This window comes from Colias croceus, chromosome 8, assembly GCF_905220415.1.
Source record: "Colias croceus chromosome 8, ilColCroc2.1".
NCBI classification, from domain to species: domain Eukaryota; kingdom Metazoa; phylum Arthropoda; class Insecta; order Lepidoptera; family Pieridae; genus Colias; species Colias croceus.
The window spans coordinates 8,153,783-8,169,073 of record NC_059544.1 but is presented as its reverse complement, the minus strand read 5'-3'; the positions used below and the strand labels follow the sequence as shown (position 1 = coordinate 8,169,073).

At 31.8% G+C, this 15,291-nt stretch overlaps 1 protein-coding gene across 1 annotated transcript; it reads left to right on the top strand.

The window, feature by feature from the left end:
- The first annotated feature begins 12,747 nt into the window (after positions 1 to 12,747).
- LOC123693752 lies at positions 12,748 to 14,812 on the top strand. The gene is made up of 4 exons (XM_045638954.1): positions 12,748 to 13,081; positions 13,170 to 13,502; positions 13,905 to 14,083; positions 14,502 to 14,812. The coding sequence occupies exons 1-4, from the start codon at positions 12,961 to 12,963 to the stop codon at positions 14,550 to 14,552; spliced, it is 684 nt and encodes a 227-aa protein (XP_045494910.1). The 5' UTR covers positions 12,748 to 12,960; the 3' UTR covers positions 14,553 to 14,812.
- Positions 14,813 to 15,291: the final 479 nt, after the last annotated feature.

Genomic DNA, 15,291 nt, shown 5'->3' with positions numbered 1-15,291 from the left:
CCTCGCAGGACAAGATAGCTAACATCATAAGTAACAACATTTGTTCTACGACTTTTGGTAATTTGTTAGATTTTATTTTCATACAAAAATAAATATCATTTAATTTTCCGTTTGAATATTATAAACTCTACGCGCATTTGAAAAATTACGTAAACAAGAAGCGAACGGGAGGGGAAAGGGGGCGTCGCGTCGTCCTTTCGTTAATGAATAGAACATAGACTTACAAATATAAGAGAGTACATTAGAAGCTTAAAAAATCATTTAAAAATAATTTATTGCGTTATGCCAAAAGTCGTAGAACAAATGTTATTACTTATGATGTTAGCTATCTTGTCCTGCGAGGTTGCCGGTGTTTTACAAATAACCCTGTATACAGGGTGTCCCACTGTTGGTATACTAAGCTCAAAGGAGGTTATAGTTTTGCATACGCTGAGTACGTAAAAAATACTTATAAAATTCCTGACGCATTTTTTTTCAAACAGATGAATTCTTAAAACTCTATGTGTACACCCATACAACCAACTTTGCCACAACCGCACTTAAGCAACCCGCCCAACTTTGCCACCAGCACGTGAGCTATCGTTTAAGATTATGTTTTCATAGACAAAATGCTCACATTAGAGATGCGGTATATGCCAGCTGCGCGAAGCTAGAGAAGAAAACATGGATATTCAGGAAAAATTTAGCAAAAAAAAATTGAGGTAATTTTGTTGTTTTAGTATTTTTTACGTGATCAGAGTATGCAAGACTACAAGTCCCTTCGCGTTTACTATACCAATAGTGGGACACCCTGTATAAAACTAAGGATTTCCCATGTTAGAGACATAATATTATATTTAGAGATAATATTGTTTAGTGGCCTTACTAATTTTTATTTATATAACTCTAGAATTAAGTACCTAGTTATAATAAGTATTTTTTTGCGAAAAATATAATGGATGTCAAAATGTCTGTAGGTATACCCACGTGATCTGTAATAAGGGAAGTAATAAATGTTAACGTGTGTTAAACAGAGCGCTTCATTATCACACATATTCTCATTACCGAGTTCATAAAATTAAATTATAATATGAAGTTAAATACATAACATCAATCAATTAAAAATACATCCTAATATAGAGTCTATAATATAATACCTACTATAGTATGCAGTACCGTAATGTTAGACTGAATTAAATTAAACAGAACCTAAAACACATAAATAAAACTGTGAAGTGACCACAGACAACCAAGAATTGAACAACAAAAAGTATAATGTCCATCTGAAATAAGTAAATTCGTATCTTTGAAACGAATTGCAATTTGCATATATCGTGAAATAGAGACAAAAACAGTCACGACTCACGAATTAAGCTCTATGCTATAAAAAGAATATCACGATCGATGGTCTTTATCGAGACGAGGTCTTGACAGGTTTATTTTGTTTTTACAGAGTAAAATCCACAAAACATAACAAAATTCCAACCGTAGTATTTACGATATTTTTTACACTTTTTTATCTCCTCCCCAGGGGATGGAAGAACGAAAAAAACGAGCGTGCAAATGACTCACAAAAGTCAAAGGTAATATAAACTTAAAGTATGCATAAATACTAATATTACATTTGGTAAATTGGTCCCCTGTGGAATATTCCCAAGCATACAAATAGCACGGAAACTGCACAACCTACTTCCTTCGTTTATTCAGTTGAGCCACTTCAATTTTCATATGCGGAAATTATTACGTTCTGCCGATGAATTTCCATATTTTAAAATAATATCATGTAAATAATATAGATCTGATAAATATTTATTTATTTTTATTTACTTTTGTTTTCCAGTGATATCTACTTTTCTCAAGCCTTGGATGATTACTTAAAGCCATTAACATTATTGAAAATATGTTTAAAAATAAACTCTTCTTCTAAATTCTTATTTTAATTATATTACGGTTGCTAGACTTTGTGTCTCCATCAAAAATCGAAACCATCTGGAACTCACCCAAAACTCATTCGATTCTTTTATCGGAGGATCGGCAATTTTTTTATTCTTATTAGTATTTTACATTAGTAGTCAGTTACTATTTTTTTGTGTTAGTTGTGAGTCAGGACAACGATTCGATTTTATTTATTTCTTATAAAATAAAAACAATTCTAGGTACTCGGTAACTTAGCAAAGATACCAGTCTCGAACCGTTGATTGATATATACTTATCATTATACAATTACCACCTAATGTATTTAGCTCTAAGGTTAGTTTAAGTTTGATTGAATAAACTAATTCGAATTTAATTGAATTTCAATTAAACTTATAAATGATGCTTCAATAATTAGTATAATACAAAAAGAGGTATTCTACGACAAACATTTTTATATCATGACGCAATTACACCCAATACGTATCGCCTATATCTATGTCGCACATATCCCTACAGAGTCAATAAACATTGATGAAGATATTCTGTTTAAAACTGGTCATTGGACATGTAATTGAAGTTTAATGGTATACAGTTACCTAAATACGTTTGAACAGCTGCTATCGCTTAACAAAATAAACAGACAATCTATTTCATAGAGTAAATCATTTATGATTTGATTGTGAATGCAATACTAGACGATGTTATGCTTCATTTGTTACAATACTGTTAAGTGTAAAAATGTATTATTTCTCTAAAGATTTGCGAATGTTTGTAACAACCCTTATAATTTGATCTAGTATATCTATACGTATTAGATTTATACAGTCATTACAGCCATTTCAACTCTGCTTAAACTTGAAGTTCACTTTAAGGGCGTGTACGTAAAGTCGTAAGTAAAAATGATTACTATGATTTACGTTACTTTATTCAGGCGAACGCAAAGATGTCGATTACCTGTAAAAGGTTTCTACATTTTTTTCTCCAATAACTTTGATTCTTATATTATTGTACAAAGTAGAAAGAGTGTAACAACGTCTTTATTTGATATAATATATACACGTCATTAATAATTAGATTGTATATAACCTGAAGCAATTTTAATTACTGTAACAATATACGCTTTAAACCTAATTAATTGCTATATACGATGAACTTATTACATTACAACTATGTACATTCCTTTTGTAGCACATTTTTCCTCTAATGTGGTATGGTGGATTAGATAATCGGATAGTCGATGGTAATCAGATTGAAGCCCACGCAATCAATCAACAATGTCATGTCGCTCTTTCTCTTTTGTGGAAAAACACTTGCGAAAACGGCCAACTAATCCAAGCATTTCTAAGAATTTATACTTTAATAAATATTACTAAAAGGTATCCGATATAGTAAAATTGTATTGGAAATTTGCTCAAATTACCGTAATAAAGTTGATAAATTACTGTTGTAAGATTTCAATAAATTTTTTGATTAATATTTTTCTTCTAATTTCAATGCTACTGTAAAAGTACTGTTTACTTTGTAGACTTTCACATTAAATACTCAATATCCAGTACGAATATTTTTTTGAAATCATCTAAAAATTAATCTTTTTGCAACCCGCTTAAAATAAACCAACCAAATTATGCTCCACTTTCACCGCCTACTAAGATACACGAATTATTTTGTACTTGACACTTGTAGGTATACAATTCAATTCTGAAACTCAATCTTAGGTACACAGTGTAATTGGTCCTCTGTAGCCCGCCATCGATCACGGTCCTGAGGTGGATAGATCAACTATTGTTCAACCTTGTATCGTTATCATCAATCATTTTAGTAAACGCCGGTTTACCAACACTAGTTTTCTATACATCGTGACAACGAGGAATCTATTTAACTTTTTAACTTAATATTAATATCGATGTCAAAACTTGAGCAGGACGTAACGCCTAACAAGGCTTTGTGATTGGTATCAATATAACACGGATAAGTTGTATGGTATACCGTATATTATGTAAGTTGCGTAACATAAAAAAAGGAATAATTTATCTTGACGTGCAAATTTTTTCTTTAATAGGTACTCTTTTACAATAGGATAGAAGTCTTCAGGTATAGTAATAGCTTAATGATAAATAAATTAATTATAAAACATAAAACAATTTTTCCTGAGATAAGGGCATGAAAAAACAAAGAAACAATTTTTTCAGCTAAGAACTTTCTTTGACAAGACATATGATAGATTAATTAATCAATACACAATCAATTGACCAACTAATTAACTTCAACGTTTATGAAAGATACAAATTATACACACATTATTGTTATTGGAATGATTTTACATAAATATTTAGCAATAATAACAGTTAACCAACGGAATTAGATCAAAAGTTCTTCAAAAATACAATGCAATCGATGTAACACAGTGAATTATTAACCCCGCTTAGAGCTTAGAGAATAAATCTCATGAATACCACATTCTATATTATGTAACCGTAACTATGAATTTATCTCTTACGAGCTTCCTATTGTATTGGGAACAATATTAAATGATACTTTATTGTATAGCTCCCAATACTATGTGCGAAATCGAACATCAAATGGCCGAACTAATTTCGTGAGTTATTACAAACCTATCAAAGAAAACGCCATACCTAATTACCTGAAACTTCTTTACACAGAGTGAAAAGAGAAAAAATTTAAAAGTAACCGTATGATTAATAATAATAACAACGTTTATAATATTATGTATATTATACACCAAATCAACATGCAATAAAAAATAAAATAGGAGATTGATTTGTGCGGTAGGTACCTAAAGTCTCTCAGCAAACGAATAGTATATAATACCACTGAAACTGAAACCACTGAAAATCAGTGCTGCGGCTCTAAAGCCACAGATTTCCTGAGTGGTATCCCTATCCAACACACATATATTCAACCACACAATACCTTTGACCTATTGTTGTATAATGTAAATGGCATGCATACTTACTTATTTTTATTGTAATTTTTCATATTGTTTTTGTTCGATGCATGTTACTTTGTTGTTTTTTTCTTTGTATGTTTTATTTCTTTTATTTTTGTGTGTTGGATTAAATGTTTTTTCTTTCTTTCTTTCTTTCTTTCTAATATTATGACCATGGTTATCTCGCGTGGTTTCCGGATAAGAATACTTTGAAAGATTTTATATCAGGATAACCATTAATTAATATTTCAGCTTCAGACATTCATACCGGATTTCGGATACCGTTGTTGTATACCTAATATACTAGCAGAGTGTAAAGGCTCCACCTGGGTTGACTATATACTTATGGGAAAATTTTTAAATTTTTAACAGATATTATTCTAATCCAAGCATTGTCCATTCTAACAAAATAAAAATCCATTAGGTAGATGGGCAATTTTTCGATTAAAAGTGATGTAACTAATGCGACTTCCATTAAATAGACAGAAGTAGATACCTATACCATACGTTCATGATAAATATATTTTCCAAGATAAATTCACAAAGAAATACAGAGTATTATGTTAATCCCAGTTTCTTAAGTACTACGAGGGCGGCGCCCTCCCTGCACAATGTTACTGATCATTAATTCCAACAATGACAGCCAATTTATCCAACGGTATGACTCAAAAGATCCTTTACGCTGAATCATAATTTCGATCCAATACTCGGAAATCGCTAGTTAGGATTCAATGTAAGTGTATATACAACTTTATAGCTATTTATTTCATATTCAATAAATAATTAATTAATTGCTACAGGAAATTGAATTTCTCTATCGTTATTGTTGGAAAAAATATATTTAACTAAGGAACATGATGTGTTTTTCAATAAAGGCTTGAGCGGAAATTAATAAAAGTAAATGTAAAACTTAGTTAAGGAAACTTATGTATTTTATTTATATTGCCGTTATATTCTCTGTTCCATTGTTGATTATTTGTTATTAATTTTACGGAAACATTAGTTTTTATGAAATTAATGTACGAAATATATTTAAATAAGGATGATTGCTTTTTTAATTAATATCTACTTCTTTGATTAATATGTAGAGTTTGCTATTACATACTAGTCACAGATTAGATACTAGATAGCTATAGTATCTAATCTAATGTATGTGTGAATGTAAATGTGTATATTAAATATATTTTCAAGTACTACCGATTCGCTACCGATCATAAATTATAACACGTCCAAACAATACATACAGATTTTGAATGTTAGAACCTAATAGAAAATTCATATTTACAATTGGATGAATATCTTCTTGCAGTACCTACACATTGTTGTTTCAGCGCAATGTATCTGATCTCTATCATGCTCCAACCGTCCCACTTAAACACACAAAACAAAAACATTAACGAATATAATTTAATTAATTTCACACTTTACCTACTAGTTCAAACGAAGCTCTAATAAAAGACATACATACATAGCGCGGAGGCTGGCATTTCAACCACCTAAGAGCGCGAAGGAATTCTAAAAGGAATTTCATTAAATTCTGTTCTCGCTTATTGATATGGAAGCCAGCCATTGGAAGTTGAGACGCACTTTATTAAGACATAAACGTCAGGGAAATGCGTACGTGACAATACCGTATATTGCATCATGACATAAATAAGTGACATTCAATAAAAGCTGGAGTAAGAACATTCGCAGCCTTCGCAAAAAAATATCTACTGAATATGCTTTATGAAATATGTATTAATATCATGAATTCATTTATGCGATATTCATATTGATCTATATTTGTATGTACGTAGAGCAATAATATATTATATGTATAAATGAAAGACCAACGTTTTATATGTAGGTAAGCGATATCGATTTTCATTTTCCCTTTATAAAAAAGATTATGTACTTATGTACTTAATTAAAAAATATACTAAATGCTGTCAGTTAAAACACATTCAATTAGTTTCTAATAATATGACAAACGACGCTCTCGTACAATTACTTTGCACAAATAGATTAAATACCTCGTCATTAAATCTCTTCATAAGAAATAGGGAGTAAATAGAATTCACAGCGGTTCCAAAGGATCACATTACGAGGTCATTACGCTAACCTCACGATGCAACCCTAATCCTGTGTCCAAAAGGTTTTTGTAATCCAACCTTTGTCTACATGAATCAAAGGCGGACGTCCTTGTCGTATTTACATTTAATAAAACAAAGAAACTTTAATGTTAATGTCAAATGTTAGACGTATCATGTGATTTTAAACTGTAACAAGATGTGTTTGTGGAAACTTGAAGTTTGTTTATTAATTTTAATGTTAACGATAACTGCTGATGAGAGAGTTTTTCTGTATTCTCAGTTCTCTAATTGAGTCTTATCTATATTTATAAAGAGAATTATAGATCAAAGAACTCGAAAGTTTTATTGACCATTAATTTTTATGATTGTGTTCCCGAATAATAAAGGCTGGTTCACACTTTGATTAGTGCGAGTGCAGGTGATTAGTGCGAGTGCAGGTGTGTAGTGCGAGTAGTGTCCAATTCAACTGCGAGTGCAGGTGATTAGTGGGAGTGCAGGTCAATGGTGCAATTCGCGACGCTACACACTACGCTAAACACTAAACACTAAACACTCGTGTCCAGACGTGTTTAGGCAGGCACACTGCGAGTGAGGGGGAAGGGAGGGCGCGCGGGACGTGGCTACTCGCAGTCCACTCGCAAAAAAATAGAACACGCTTCTATTCACTTTACTACACAGCCTACTAAACACTTGCACTAAACAGTCGCTGTCCACACGTAGTTACTAAACACCTGCACTAATCACCTGCACTCGCACTAATCAAAGTGTGAACCAGCCATTACACGTAACCTAAATAAATACTTGCAAATTGCCCTTGGTGTAACCGCATAGCACTACTAGTAACTACTTATATGAATTATATTATACTTATACAATTTCCCACTTTCCCTAGACCTAAAAGCGAACTAAACCCAGTAAACTTTAATGATAAACCAGAAACATTTAATGACATCTTCTCCCTCTACCCTCGCAATAAATTTATTACTTTTAAGAAAAACTGTCCGTAGATCTATTTTAGTTTTCTTGATAAATCAATTCCACAATCTCTGTGGTTTGAATTTTCTTTATAGTTCTTTGTTTGACTACGTTTTCTTCGCCGTAATACACAGCTGATAAAAGGCATACTTAACGAGGCGTAGTTCTTAAAAATTGCGGACTTTGGTATAATATAGGAACAGCTTTAATACTCACGATTTACTGGAAACCTAGTCCACAAAACATACTGCTATAATAATCCTACTAATATTAAAATGCGAAAGTTTGTGAGGATGTGTATGTGTGTGTTTATTACTCTTTCACGCAAATACTACTGAACCGATTACAATAAAATTAAGCACACATATAGAGGGTAACTTGGATTAACACATAGGATAGGTTTTATCCCGGAAATCCCTCGGGAACGGGAACTATGCGGGATTTTCTTTAGTAACGCGGGCGAAGCCGTGGGCGGATAGCTAGTTACCTATATTTCTTGAAACGTTTATATGTACCTATCATGTAATTTGAATATAATACAAATTAATAGAAAAACATTAATGTAGTGAATAATAAAGCTTCTAGTATTTATTATATTTATTTACAGTAAGATGGTGCATGATATGCAAAGATTTCAAAAGTAAGTAGATCAAGAAGGACCCTAGGCTATTACGCAACAACATACATACTATACCAGAGAAATCTTCATCATGCATACTTATTTTATTATAAACTCACCCGGCTCTATTTTTAAGACTTTTTACGTTTAGGATTGAAGTTATAACTTATAAGTAACCGAATGTTTCAAAAAAAACATTTTAATTACATATTTTATGCTATAATAATATGAACAATTAATTTTACTAATTCATTGGCCCCGTACCCGTATTATACCGCCATTTTAGAATAAATTAACGATATTGACTCATGGCACGTCTAGACGAATATTCCGTCTATTTAAAGCACCCATTGAGAAAATAAAACCTGATTACGTAGCGAAATGTGCGTGTTACTAGCAGAGTACATTGTTCACCCTCACTTGTGGGGCGATAAAGATCTTAGGAGATTGCAAAAAGCCTGCGTCTCGTCTGGACCCCGATGCAAGTTCAAACCTCTCCCCTGTTTGCCGGCCGACGACCCATTCAGCCAAAGTAAACAGTTCTATACAAACAAAGCTGATGTAAAGCGCTCTATCAAGCTGTTGTAGGTATTTATTTTACAAATTAGTTGGATAGATCGGATACTTTATGCGACATGGAAATTAATGTCTGGCAATTTTAGAATGCGTTTATAGCAATGTGAGGTATGCTGGACTAAATGATTTTCGAAATGTTTTAATTAAGATATCATTTTGTTTTTGTTAGTTCTAAAAATATTAAGATTTAAGCAAAGACAAGACACTGACATTATGTTATGCATTACAATGTGTTAATTTAAATAGGTACTTAGGTAGGTAATTAAGATTTTTAATGAGTTCAATAGCTAAACGTTGACATAGGTAGGTACTAAACAATACTAAACAATATTAAATAGTACCTAGGTACCTAGCTTACGAAGTGAAAGAAAGGCAAACACGCTTAAACCCACTTTCTCATTTATAATAATATGGGTAGTGATTAATCGCATTTAAAATCCGTTAAAAAGTCTTCAATTTATAAATACTAAGTATAGAAAAAACAAACTTCAATTTCGACAAAAATAAAAGGTTTTCTATTGCGCGTACAAAATACAAAGCGCTTGAAGCGGCTGAAAGCGTTACTTATGAATGAAGGATAGTTGGCGCCACTCTGTCGGCCGCAACCTCGCTGCCGTTGGCACAGATCTTCTTTCCGTATCACTGACCGTTTGTGAATGCACAATTTATGGTACACGTCAATATTACAATTCGAATTCGGTCATTCCACTCGATGTTGCAACGCGAACGCGAATATTATATCATTTAGAATTTTAGGGTACCTAACCTAAACATTATTGATTTATAGATCAACCCATTACTAAGTATGAAATTTTTTTTAATGTCTATGAAATTACATTACAAAATATTTTACTGTAAATACAGTTATAATTTCTAAATCTTGTAAATGTGTGATGATATAATAATAATTATGTGGATATATCAATCAGTGATGCTTACCACATTCCTAAATTAATTTTAAAAAAATATTAACAAGGTCTCATTTTCGGAACAAAAGATTCAAGCTGGATGGATGCTTCTACAATATTTACTTAGCAATATTATGATGACGTCCTGGATTTCTTATATTGTATGGACTAATTAACTCTTTAAAGCTGTATTTGTTTCATTTTAAAACAAAGTATGTATATGTTATCGGAAATGTAATATCCGTCATTGTATACAATTTCTAGGAAATTTATGTAATTCCTAAAATCGCACGGAAATGTGTGAAATAAATTATTTTATACACATTGCCTAGGAAATCTATACATTTCGTAAATAGCAATCGGAAATGTAAAACATCTAAGTTATTGGAAGTACGCGGGTCGATGGGGGGAGGGCCGAAAATTCGTAATCAGAATTTTTGGTATGGATAAGGGGGTGGGTTAGGTTAGGTTCGTGTTTTTTAAAACTAGATAGAAACAGGAGCCCCACGAAGTGGTGCTACGTCGGCTCACGACCGTCTTTTTGTAGAATTTTGGAAAAGACGAATTTCGGTATATTATGTATTACAAAATGCCGGCCGTTTGTAATACGGCGGATTATACAATCCGACTGGGACATGTACAAGGAGACAGCGGGACGAGGGGACTGAGTACTAACCAAATGAAAATTTGATTTAATTGAATATAAGTTGATTTAAGACATGTTAATTAGTAAGATAATATGAACATACCATTATTATTTTACGGTAAGACTGTTACCCGATACAGTGTTTTATTACAGAAATCATTTATTTTATACATTTCCTAGGATATGTATAATATACGTAGTATATTATTATTAGTCTGTGGTATAATGGTATCGGAATTGTACACATTTCCTAGGATTTGTATACAATTCCTTGATTTTATACATTTCCGGTAACATATACAATGTATGTACAATGTACTATGTTATTATGTTATGTTTTTATTAATTTATTTTAATATACAATTTCAATCCAAATTGATAAATGGCAGAGTAAGTCGAGCTGGTAGTTAAATAAATTTATTTATTATTGAAAATAAAATATTATCTCTTAAAATACTAGGTACTTCTTTACAGTTTTGTACCTATTTATGGTGTTTAAACTCTAAAAGAACCACAAAAGAACGCTCTACTCTACTACTTTCGAATTTATAAATGTTTACAGAGTGCGACAATGAATAAAATTAATAGACCGGGAGATATTGACACAAAATTTCGAGTCATTTGTAACAGGATGGCGGTTCTACAGGGGTCTTAGTACGCAATGATAAAAAGAAAAATGATGGTGTTCGAAAGCTGGTACCAAAAAGCTTATATTTAATACACTGGAGATTGCACTATGAACGTTGACTTGTCACGGGAAGGTATGACCTTGAATGACGCCTGGTTGTTCCTTCATCCCTTTCACACCAACTTGCCAAGTCAGGTGTTAAAGGGACAAAAAACAACCAGGCGTCATTCAAGGTCATACCTTCCCGTGACAAGTCAACGTTCATAGTGCAATCTCCAGTGTATTAGATATAAGCTTCTTGGCTGGTACCGGCGGCTTAGTCGCGTGGGCGTTAGTCGAACTCGTCGGAAAAATAGCGAAAGTCAAACGATTAAGTAACACAAAAATTTTAGAATTAACCGATATTTACATTGAGTATTAATCAATAGACAGATCCACACCTAAGAACTTTTCACGCAAAGCAGTTGGGTGAGTGTAATCCTGAAAATGCCTGAAAACGAACGGTTCTCAATAAACATAATAATATTATAGAGTCTGTCTAAAAAGTCAGTTTACATGGGTAATTTAAGTAGAAATTTAAAAACTTATACTGGTAACCCTGCAGGTGCTGTCAAAATTGTAAATTATAACCTAGCTTTTCTCAATTTTATTTAGATTTTCCTGTTTAATATTCGTATAAAATGCCAAAACCTTTGAGCAGTAGTGCGAGGGAGATAATTTACAAGGTTATTAAGTTTTGTCAGCGTAAAAAAGCAGAACAAAGAGATCTGGTGAACAAAAACAAAGTTACAGAAAGAGTATCCGCCATGACCGGTATGTAACACTAGTTGATACTTGTATTTATTTATTTTTTTTTCTTGTAATTTATATGTACCTAATTAAGTACTAAAATGTGCAAAGGTGTGATCGTTTGTTTATTTGTTTCCTTACACAGAATATGATTTTTCAGGTGTTTCAAGAGTGACTTTGGCTCGTATTAAAAAAGAAGCTAGCGTAAATAACGGAGTATGGCGCACGCCTGGAAAAGGTCGTGGTTCAAAAAATGGATGCCCTTTGAAAATCTATTTGGATGACTTTGATAAATTCAATTCAATTTCTAATTGCATTGACTCTGCTTTGTTTTGTTTATGCAAGTCAAAGTTAATATATGTATGTACAATGTACATTATGCTCTGAAGTGTTTTTTTATTTGTTGACTTTTCCTGTAATCCTGTACGCTGTACCTACCTCAAATATTTTCTAATCACTTATCATTTTTAATATTTTTATCAAATTTTAATATAAATATTTTTATTCTAATGTATCTAGATTGTACGTTTAAACTATACATTATTTGCAGTGTTGCTAGGTTGAGTTTTAAAATTACCCTTTAAATTACCCATGTAAACTGACTTTTTAGACAGACTATACCTACACATATTACCTATATCTGAGTGTCAAAATCTAGAAACGTTATTTTTCAAATTTGACATTGACATTAGAGTATTTATTTCATGACTCGAAACTTGAAAGTTGAAAACTTGAAAATATGACTAAAAGTTTTTATTAATTCAATGATTTGATGATATTATTAATTTTTATAGCATCAGCTGTGCCAGCTGCTTTTACTAAATAAAAATACACAGTATATCTAATATAGAGTTCCCAGGTTCGAATTTTTACTACCTACTTATACAAAAAAAAACAAACAATGGATGATAAAGATTACGTGGATTTAACATCCCAGCTGGATGCAAGGGAAATATTGAGATATTTAAATTATTTGGGAATACATAACATAAGTGGTGAAGTGTTAAAGTATTTTATCACAGGTATGTAAACAATTATTGTAGTTCAATGTAAGTCGATTCGTTAAAAGTCTTAAAAATGATAAAAGGTCACTTATATTGATGTTTTCAGATCTTAAAAAGCTTATAAAATATGATTTACAACAAAAGAGTCAATCAGGGAATATACATATGAAACATGATGGGCCGGAAAGACTGCATAGTGCAAGCACTTTTTCATCTAGAAGTCGTTCTAAAGCCTATGATGGTGCTGTCTTATGTTGCAATAAAGAATGTCGAGGACCAAGAAGACCACTAACTGTACGTAATGTACAGTCATCTCCCAATTTGGGACAAAAAGAGGAAGAAAAACCACCAAGGAGATCATGCTCATGTGTGAGAGTGGAAAAGAAAACAGAAGTTAGCAAGGAACCTTCAAAAACTACTGTTACTTTAAGTGATAATTGTATGTACTTTTCAAATTTATGTTTTAACTAGGAAGCCTGTTTTAATGATCATCATTTCAAGTTTACGGCTAGACTTATTTTGTAAAATAATTTGTGAATTTGTCTACTGTAATGAAATGTACATTTTTTTATTTACTTTTATATTCACAGTAGTAGATCTATAATATATAAATGAATCCCAAAATGTGTTGGTAAGCGCATAACTTGAGAACGGCTTAACCAATTTCGTTAATTCTTTTATTATAATATACCTTGAAATTCGAGGATGGTTCTTATGTAGAGAAAACGTGAATATGTACCACGGGCGAAGCCGGGGCGGATCACTAGTTATTATTTTATTTACTCAAACATATTTGATTTATATTACACACAAATACTACAACTTTAACTTATATTTTTAGTGATAAAAGTGCCTAAGCCACAGCCAAAGAAGAAATGTGACCCCGTTACCCTGTATCATTATTATTCTTCATTATGGGAAAAATACAAACCAAATGTACCAGGGGAGAATGACTGGGCAGATATAAGATGGAGAATCAGGCAAAAAATGGTGGGATGTGATACACAATCCTCCAGCAAAGTAAGAATATCACTTTTCATTAATCTATACTAATATTATAAAGCTGAAGAGTTTATATGTTTGTTTGAATGCGCTAATCTCGGGAACTACTGGTCCGATTTGAAAAATTCTTTCAGTGTTAGATAGCCCATTTATGGAGGAAGGCTATAGCAGAGCACTGCGGATAAAACCGCGGAGCACAGCTATTATTTTATATCAAACCTTATAGTAAGCACAAAAAATTTAGATTTGTTTTACTCAATGAAATATTACGGAAAAAAGTATTGTAATTTTTTCCTTTTTTCACATTACTTAATTACATAAGAATTAAGTTGAACCTTAGTAAACTTAGTTCTCCAAATGTATTCTTTAGATTTTATTTTGGTATTTTATGGTGAAATAAATTTGTTCTCATGTTGATTTTTTTTTCTCTTTTTAGGCCACAGTACATCACAAAAAGAAAAGCCAGGAAAATAAAAATACCAGCTGATTTATACATGACTAACTACAGGAATAGTTTGTAGTGCTAAAAATGTAATGCTAAGTCCTAATGTAAAGGCATTAACTAAAACAGGGTTTTAAAACTTATGTAAACTCATAAGCAAGTGGTTTATTCTCCAGTTATGTAGTTATTAAGGTTGAAATTTCCAATGCTCCTAGTAAAACAATTATTATCATGAATCTGACTGGAGTACTGCAACTGAAGCTAGCTGCACTTTGTCCAAAATAAAAGAATAATACTAAAATCTATACAAAAAAAAGAGTGTGTGTACTTATGTACACGCGTAATAGAAGTTATACTTCTTTGGCATATTGAAAAAAAATATTTATCAATTTTCATACCACCTAGAACTAACTTCATGCTGTTAAATTTAGGTGTCGGTGTGCGCGCGCATCGTAAAAATTCACTCTCATCATTTTTCTCCATCGCGCCATAAGAAGTATAACTTCAAAAAACTTGTATAACATTTTAATTTTTACAATTGGATAGTGAAATTTTGACGTCTTGTAGAAACAAGAAACTTGTAAAACATTTTAATTTTCCTTTTGGATGGTTTAATTTTGACGTAACTTCTAGTTTCTACTCTCACAGAAAACCATGCTTCATTTGCATAACAATTTTTATTAGAGTGGAGGGTATGAAGGGATGTATGACCCCCATATTAATTTATAATGTGCTTCATTTTTATTCCAGAAAGCTTACAACTTGTATTTACTGTCAATTATTA

Excerpts from the sequence above, each read along its gene's own strand:
- LOC123693752 (XM_045638954.1), top strand. The coding sequence starts at position 12,961 with ATGGATGATAAAGATTACGTGGATTTAACATCCCAGCTGGATGCAAGG. Across the intron at positions 13,082-13,169 it reads GTTAAAGTATTTTATCACAG|ATCTTAAAAAGCTTATAAAA; the intron begins GTATGTAAACAA and ends TGATGTTTTCAG. Across the intron at positions 13,503-13,904 it reads TGTTACTTTAAGTGATAATT|TGATAAAAGTGCCTAAGCCA; the intron begins GTATGTACTTTT and ends TTATATTTTTAG.